The sequence below is a fragment of the Drosophila ficusphila genome, unplaced genomic scaffold (genome assembly GCF_018152265.1).
Source record: "Drosophila ficusphila isolate 14025-0441.05 unplaced genomic scaffold, ASM1815226v1 contig_127, whole genome shotgun sequence".
Lineage (NCBI taxonomy): Eukaryota > Metazoa > Arthropoda > Insecta > Diptera > Drosophilidae > Drosophila > Drosophila ficusphila.
Window position 1 is genome coordinate 135,215 of NW_025064016.1, and position 8,500 is coordinate 143,714.

At 43.9% G+C, this 8,500-nt stretch overlaps 3 protein-coding genes across 6 annotated transcripts; 2 read left to right on the forward strand and 1 right to left on the reverse strand.

Moving 5' to 3' along the window:
- Window positions 1–81: 81 nt before the first annotated feature.
- Window positions 82–1,696, reverse strand: LOC108092608 (chitinase domain-containing protein 1). Its single transcript, XM_017192248.1, has 5 exons — window positions 1,341–1,696; window positions 1,080–1,269; window positions 816–1,019; window positions 353–752; window positions 82–295 (listed from the first exon to the last, which is right to left on the reverse strand). The coding sequence occupies exons 1-5, from the start codon at window positions 1,611–1,613 to the stop codon at window positions 154–156; spliced, it is 1,209 nt and encodes a 402-aa protein (XP_017047737.1). The 5' UTR covers window positions 1,614–1,696; the 3' UTR covers window positions 82–153.
- Window positions 1,697–1,795: 99 nt separating this feature from the next.
- On the forward strand, window positions 1,796–7,768 carry LOC108092698 (probable phosphorylase b kinase regulatory subunit beta). Of its 4 annotated transcripts, XM_017192410.2 has the most exons (12): window positions 1,796–1,907; window positions 1,972–2,123; window positions 2,318–2,670; window positions 2,729–3,076; window positions 3,134–3,682; window positions 4,190–4,216; window positions 4,621–4,635; window positions 5,493–5,597; window positions 5,653–6,225; window positions 6,286–6,902; window positions 6,957–7,229; window positions 7,296–7,768. In XM_017192410.2, the coding sequence occupies exons 1-12, from the start codon at window positions 1,888–1,890 to the stop codon at window positions 7,579–7,581; spliced, it is 3,318 nt and encodes a 1,105-aa protein (XP_017047899.1). In that variant the 5' UTR covers window positions 1,796–1,887; the 3' UTR covers window positions 7,582–7,768. The 4 variants fall into 4 exon arrangements, with proteins under 4 accessions (XP_017047899.1, XP_017047900.1, XP_017047901.1 ...); XM_017192411.2 differs by lacking the exon at window positions 4,621–4,635; XM_017192412.2 differs by lacking the exon at window positions 4,190–4,216.
- A 111-nt stretch (window positions 7,769–7,879) lies between these two features.
- On the forward strand, window positions 7,880–8,421 carry LOC108092700. The gene has a single exon (XM_017192414.2). The coding sequence runs from the start codon at window positions 7,977–7,979 to the stop codon at window positions 8,334–8,336; it is 360 nt and encodes a 119-aa protein (XP_017047903.1). The 5' UTR covers window positions 7,880–7,976; the 3' UTR covers window positions 8,337–8,421.
- Window positions 8,422–8,500: the final 79 nt, after the last annotated feature.

Genomic DNA, 8,500 nt, shown 5'->3' on the forward strand with positions numbered 1-8,500 from the left:
CATCAATTTTAAAATAATTTCAATTTGCATTTGGTTACCAAAAAAATATCTTCTTGATTATTTTACCAAAATATAGAAGCGTTTTTGCTAATATAGCGGACATTTTATTTTATATGTATATGTATTGTGCATTTCATGCTCCCTAAAGCATAACTAAAAGAGATCGTAAAAATAGTTTAGGCCCTGTCCAAGTTCCCAGATCGAAATGCCAGTGCCCAACTCCTGGGCTAGCTTAATTCGCTCGTTGATGGAATGCAGAGTGGGATAAAAGACAATGTGACGACCATTATCGTTTCTAAAGATAACAGAAAATAAATTAGTAAGCCCTAAATTTATGCAAATATAAACTTACTTGATTTCGAAGAAATTTTCCACATCTCGTTCATCATAAGTTAGGTGTTTCTTTACATGCCTTACTAAATCCAAGTATTGAGAGAATGTTATGGGTCCACCGCCATCGGGCGTGTAATCGTTGCCGTACATGTTTAAGCCCAACAGAATTTTAGCCCGCTTTGCCTCCTGATCAGGACAACCTTCTGGAGCAATTGTCTCTACAGCCTTGCGGACAAAATATAGTGGTGCATTCGCTCCAGGGCGTTGTACACTGGAAAAGTCGTACGTCATTAGCGAGAAGGCGAATATATGCTTGTACAGCTTGTCCATGTGCTTCTCTCCAAAAAGATTGCCTGTATCCTTGCGGAAAGGAGGAATGACTAAAATGAGCCGAAGCTGCTGCTTCTGGAGTTCCTTAGCTAAAACAAAGCAAAATTGTAATAAACCAAAATAGTTAATAAACTTTAGTAGCTTTCACAAACCCATTTGTAGCACCAAACTATAAAGGATTTTGTCATCGATGCGCCCAGCCAGCTGGGACCACACCTCCAGGACAAGTCCATCGAAGCCATTATCCTTGCAGCATTTGATCAGGACTTCGTTAACTTTCGTCCGCTCTTTTGCATCACTGAGCAACAACTTAATATCCCGATCGGTGAAGTGATCGAATATAAAGCGGGGAAACACTGTAATTGTAGAGCTCAAGTGTAATATAGAACTAACATTTGGATTATATCCGTTGGTACCCTTCACTGTCCGCTGATTGTGGGGCTGCTTTCCCTTTCTTCGGACATCTGTCACCCATCCTGCGTCAATGTCGTGGGTTCCTGCCACGGAATAGCGATCTCCCTGCTTTACAATCTGTAGCCAAACCGGCGAGATGATGTCAAACTTCTTGGCAAATATCTTGGCCACATCATAGCCATGGGAGTTCCACTACAAGTAAAGTAAACAATTAAGTTGCCACACATATGAATACAAATATATGGAGAATGTTTTTCACTTACTGGAGTTACATAGCCCAAAGTAGTGCCATTGAACCGCCTTAAGCCCGTTTCCTTGAAGTATCCTCTATGGTTGAACACAATATCCTTGGCCAATGGTTCGCGATTCACCAACCCCAAATCAAAAACATCGTTGTCTTGCGGACCGCCACGCAATGCACTTTCCTTGGTTTTGCTCTTGGATTTCTGGCTGTCTGGGGAGAGGGTTCCTTGGACGGAGGTCAGCAGGAAAAGCAGGACAGCGAGGTGGAGCAGGAGCGCATCAGGCGCACGCATTTTGACAAAAGGAGAACCAGTACCACGGCATAAATCGCACAAAAACAAATCGCATACAACAAAACGGCCGGCAGCAGTGTGACCATAGCGACGTTAACTGACACTTATCAGCGGGGCATTCTACAGTCCAGGTGGTCACCCTAAGTCGGTAATACCATCGTTGCCAGACTGTAGCAAAAAGCTGTTCTTTGGACAACAGCTGTTTAGAAGCATTTGACTTTTTTTTGACTTTGATACATTTTCTTAAGCGCAATTGAAGCGCAGAAAAGAAACAATGCGTAATGTGCCGAAATCGTAAGTTTAAAATTCCGAAACTGCCAAAAAAATATAAAGATATATTTAATTTTTCAACCTCAAGCCTCGGTCTCTCGGTCACAACTCCAGGCGGTAGTTCGGGGGCTCCGGACAGCGGACGCCACAACAGCTTGGAGGATATCAATCTGGACCAGTTCCTTAAAACATCCAACTACGAGGACACTGTGAAGCAGCTGGACATCTACTATGGCATCGGTGAGGATTTATGTAACATAGGAGCTCTGACGGTGGGGCGGTTGGCCAATTGATCACCAATTGATGGCGTCTATTAATAAGCATCGCGAAATGTCGACGCCCCAAGCTTGATTGTAAACAGTGTGTCGTTTGTTTATTTGCATTGCCAATCAAGTAGCGATAACCGGAAATTCAAACACTTTCTCTTCCCGCAGTCAAGCGCCAATTGCTGCGCTACCAGAGTCCGATTACCGGACTGTTTCCCGTGATGAGCACCGACCAGGTGGTGGGGTCCGTCCGGGACAGTGTCTACTGTGCCTCCGCCGTGTGGAGCTTGTACCAAGCATACAGGCGCATAGACGACGACCGCGGAAAGTCCTATGAACTGGGCCAGAGCACTGTGAAGTGTATGCGCGGCATCCTGGAGTGCTGGGTCAAGCAGGCATCGCGGGTAGAGCTTTTCAAGCAGCGCCAGTCTAACCAGCATGCACTGCACAGCAAGTTCCAACTGCACACCGGCGAGAAAATATACCCTGATGAGTTTTACAACCACCTGCAGATTGATTGCGTGAGTTGGTTAGTTGCAATTTAAATAGCACCCGATAACATGATTTTTCTTTTTATAGGTATCTCTCTATCTGCTGTTCCTCGTCCAGATGATAACCTCTGGCCTGCAGATCATTTACACCCACGACGAGGTGGCTTTTGTCCAGAATCTCGTGTACTATGTCGAGCGTGCCTATCGTACGCCTGACTTTGGAATGTGGGAGCGGGGATCCAAGTATAACAATGGTACCCCTGAGATCCATGCCTCTTCCATTGGAATGGCCAAGTCCGCCTTGGAGGCCATAAATGGATGCAATCTGTTCGGCGAGAAAGGAGCTTCGTGGAGCGTTGTCTATGTGGACATTGATGCCCACAACCGCAATCGAAGTATTTTTGAAACCATGCTGCCCAGGGAGTCCAGCTCAAAGGTTAGACAGTAATATATTTTTAAATGCTCTAAATTAATTAGGTTAATTGTATTTCAGGGAGTGGATGCCTCACTGCTGCTCACACTTTCCTTCCCAGCTTTTGCTTCGCACGAAGACCGCCTGGTGGAGCAAACCAAACAGAATGTTGTAAATCGTTTGCGCTGCAAAATGGGCTTTAAACGCTTTACGCGCGATGGTTTCCTTAGCAAAAACGAGGATAAATCACGTCGCTATTATCACTCTGGGGAGTTAAAGGAATTCGAAGGCCTGGAGTGCGAATGGCCGCTCTTTTTCATAGCAATGATAATCGATGGCGTATTCAAAAACAACAACGAGCAGATCGAAGAGTTTCAGAACGATCTGCGCCGCTGTTTGCGCACTGACGTTAACGGCGATCCCGTGGTGACGATGTACTACGCCCCGGATGGAGAAGGTTCCTACATGCGTGCTCCATCGCAGTCGCTGTTCCTCTGGGGCCAATCCTTTTTCATCATTGCCCAGCTGCTGACCGCAGGACTGCTGCACATCAACGAATTGGATCCAATTCGCCGCTACTTGCCAAGCTATAATCGTCCCAGAAGGGCGGGTCGGTATTCAGCTTTCCAGGTGAGCTAAAATCGGGTGACGAGTAGGGTCTTAAACGCTATGAAGTGATTAGTCTTATTTAAATTCAAATGCGAAGCTTTTCAGCTCAAACATCTTTGTAAGTCAAAGATAAACCTAACTCAATTATGTATTAAGCTTCGGTTTTTTGAACGGTGATTGAGAACACATTTCATAGCGTCGGGTTCATAAAGGTTTTTCCGACTTGCCTTTTTGGGAGTTTTCGCTTCTGCCGCCGCTGCCGCTGATGAGTTTTGTGTGTCTGCCGTGTGTGTCTGCGTTCGCTCCCAATTGGAATCTTTTACACATAATTGTTCTGTTGCCTAAGTACTTTGTATGGGTTAAATGAATAATTGGCTATTTACATTTAATTCTATCTACATTCTGTTCATTTCTACTACCAACCACTACCACATACTACTGCTACCACACATCTATATATCCAAAATGAACAAAATCAAATCCTCCATAAAAACCCAAATTGTATAATAATTGGTTTCGTAATAACAGGGAAAAGCTATTGACGATAAACACCATGTAAGTAGATGTCCTGCTATACCAACGTAATTATTAGATATCAAAATTCAAAATTATACCTACGTGTACAAACTAAATTATGCTTTTTAGAGCACAGACACATTCGCACCAAAGATCACTTAGTTAACCTATTGTGGCTTTTTATGTTCGGCAAGACACACTGATCGAAAATATATAGCTATGACACACTTAACGATCAAAACACACACCACACTATAGAAATGATTATTTGCTTATTTTCAGTACGAATTATTATTTCTGTATTACTGTTTTATTTGTATATAGTAAAAATCTTTTTGGTATCTAAATCAAAAGTTTTCTCTTTACTCTTTTCGGTTTTCTTTCCTCTCTATATACCTATTGCATATTTCGTTTAAAAATCAACATAAACACAGGCTCTATAGGCTAAACCGGGCACTGTAAGTAATTTGTCACCAGATGTTTGGGTTTATTTACGTAGTTTGCAGTTCCTAATTCATGTTATTAACCAAAAGGCCGTAGAACAATCAAGCTTGTCTTGGCTTAATATTGTTACGAAGGTTTTAACACTGGGAATTGGCTTTAAAGTTTTCAAAATAATGATCACGCCCTCCCACATGGCTTTTTTCAAATGTTGTTCGGGGGCAACGCTTGAAAATAAAATGCCAAGAGACAGCAGCTTTGCTTAAGCCCTTAGAAAATATTAACCTCTTAACTCCCATTGCTAAATATTCATATGTTCCTCTACTAAAATATCTACACGGTGCATAAAGAAACCACGCATTCCTATTATACTGGATGACAAGAAGGTAATTGTGGTTTAACTTTTGGGCCTGGGCTGGGTCTCCTAATTTTATAACGACACAAATTGGCAGATATAAAATTTGTTTCTTAAAAAAAACCAAAAAACCACATAAAAGTTGCACCTAATAACATATTTAATGTGTTAAAGAATTCGATTACAAAATTGGGTCTAAAATAATGTTTTTCATATTATTTTGTAAGTTTTTTCTAAATTAGTGTTTGGCTTCACCGCCATCTAATATTTGTTTGGCATGTTAGATCCCTTTACTCCTACATTCCATAATTATACCCCTCTGCTAGTATTCCCTTGATTCCTTTCCCTATTAATCTTCCCTTTTGTGTGTTTTTGCATTTTGGCATTTGGCTAGTCAAAATTTTCTTGCAATGTAATTAAAATCCAAGAATATTGAATTGGCCTCTTGCATCCTAACATGTTTAATCGACCATCTACGAAATGTTGACGATTTCTAATAATGTTTTCGCACCCTTACAGGGCACTGCCACTGATCTTGTGGTGCAAATTGTCCTCATTGCCGAGTCTATGCGACTGCAGGCCATGATGGCCACCTATGGCATTCAGACTCAGACTCCACATGAGGTAAGTCAGTAGGCAATATCTTTAAAACTAGAACTAAACTTTTATTTTCGACCAGGTGGAACCTGTGCAAATATGGAGCTCCACTGAGCTCATCAAAGTCTATCAACACCTCGGAGTCAACAATAAAGTTGGCTTATCCGGTCGCCCATCGCGACCCGTAGGATCCTTGGGCACCAGCAAAGTTTATCGTATCTGCGGCATGACCGTGCTCTGCTACCCACTGATCTTTGAGGTCTCCGACTTTTATCTCTACCGAGACATGGCTCTGCTCATAGATGACATCAAGACGGAACTGCAGTTTGTGGGAAAATATTGGCGTTTGTCGGGTAGACCCACAGTGTGCCTGCTTATCCGTGAGGAGCACATGCGGGATCCGCAGTTCAAGGAGATGCTTGACCTGTTGGCCATGCTTAAAAAGGGTTACTGCGATGGAATGAAAGTGCGCATTGGTCGTCTACAGAATCTGATTAGCAGTTCTTGCATCGAGCATCTGGATTTTATGAACCAGAGCGATCTGACCGACAACGAGAATGCATTCTCGCAAATAAACCATGAGTACATTGGCTATCAATCTCTGACAGATGTTCCCAAAGCATTGACTTATGTTGAAGAAAAGATTTCTGTGGCGGTAAGTAAATAAATAAGAAAATTTAGCTGCATAATTATTTTTTCACAATTAAAATTCCAGCACTTTGATACCAAACCCACGCCGGACATCATAAATGCACTGCGCAACACCGATTCCATCTACTGTTTGTGCCAATTGTGGGGTATTATCCTCAATCGCGAGGGTCCGCACTTCGAGGTTAATGGCTTGAATGTAAACACGGCTTTGACGCAGCTCTATCATCGAGCTGGATCCTTGCGCTATTGGCGTGCTGTGCGATACTGCTCCTCTCTCCTTCACCACATTGTGGACTCCATCAGTCCATTTATCACCACTGTGCTGGTAAATGGCAAGGAACTTACCGTGGGCATTATTGGCCAAAAGGAGACGGTGTTTGACAAACCTATGACGCCGGCGGAGATTCAAAATGTCATGTACACGAGTGTCCAGCCCTACGATGTCATCCAGGCGGTGTTGCAGCAAGAAGTTGTTTTGTACTGTGGCCGTTTGATAGCTACCAATCCATCCATGTTCCGGGGAATACTTAAAATTCGGATTGGCTGGGTGCTGGAGGCCATGCGCATCTATCTGAAAATCTCAGGTCAACAGAGCATCGATGTGGACAATCTCTCGCCTTTCCAAGTCCGCATACTTTTGCAGAAAGTTCTTACTGTAAGCGAGTGGGCTGCAGAGGAGAAGTAAGTGATGACTATAAACATATTATTGCTTATAATTGAATATTTTCTGTTTAGGCTTACCACCCTGCAACGCCGACAATTGGAGGGCTGCTTGTGCCGTGTGCCAAAACATTTTTACAACAAAATCTGGGAGATCCTGCAGCGCACCCCTCAAGGCATTCTAACCCAGGGTCATCACCTGCCAGCCACGCCAACATTAACTAATATGAGCCGTGGCGAGCTGACCTTTAATCTGCTGGTTGAGGAGACTCTGATCTGCATTGACCGTCCAGAAAGGCGCCAAATAACCGTTGAATTGCTGTGCATTGTGGCTACCATTCTTAATCGGTAAGCCCATATAATATAGAGCCCAGTCAAAACGCAGTTGTAAATTCTCACATTCCTTTACTTTAGCAATCCTGAGCTGCACTTCAAACAAGCTCTTGACTTGGACGGCATCTTGGCGGAGGCGTTTGCAATGTACTGCAAGGACAACAATATACAGCACCAGCCGGACCCTCAGCAAACGAAAAAAGAGGATCTCAAGGCTTTCTACTCGCTGCCATATTCGGAGACCACTGGCTATTTGGCTCGTGCCGCAGTCAACAAGGTTTTGCAAGGAGGCATCTTCTCCACGACCGAGGAGGATGTTCAGCTTGATGGCGATCGCTTGCACGACGACAACTGCAAGGTGTCCTAAACAGAGGGAGCCGAACAGAAGATTATGTACATAGCACAGTTTGGCATATCCTCGTTGCACTGACCCACCACTAGCTCGAATTTTGTGGCTATTTTACTCTGTTGTTCTTATTTAATTTGTCTCTCTCTGTGTCCCTCGCCGTTCGCCTAGTTCTTAATTAAATGTTATGTATATTTTGTTGCAATAATCGAAGGTGTTGCATGGCCGAGTGTTTGATTAGTGAATAGGTCAATAGCACTTGGGGGTGGAAACCCAAGCAACTGAGCCCTAACCTTGCCTAATGCAAGCCGTATTGATTGGCGCCCTCGACTTATGTCACCCCCACTTGGCTATATAAGCTCTGCACCGATTCCCCACTCGGTTTACTTGACCAGCAGTCGTCGCACTTACACATCATGCGGGCCCCCGAGTGGATGAGCACTGAGATGGCGCGCCTTACATCGCGGCTGGAACGCTATAAGCCAGCGGGCAGTGGCTACAACCGCATACAGCCGATTCGTCTGTCCAAAAGCGTCACCCAAATGCTAAACAATCCGATGCCACAGGCATCAGCCGCTGCCACCGCTAGAACGCAGCAGGAGAGCTCCTTTACAACGCCGCGACGGCGCGGTGTCCTTAGTCGCAGCGAATCGGAATGGGAGGAGGTTTATCCTGCCGTCAAGTTCGCCCGACAGGGAAGCAGCGAGAGTGCCTGTAGTGCGGACAGTGAGCTGCGGTTTACCCACTACAGAAATTGTGCCACTCGAATTCCCTAATTAGGGTTTATATCTTTACTCCGCTTCGAAAATTTGTAAATTTATATGTGTTAGATATGAAATAAAACCAGAAAAACCTCTACAATCACCTAGTCTTTTAATTGAGTATCCACATGCCGAGGGCTTTGTCTTTTTTCTACTTTAGTTCGGTTTAAATGAATTCA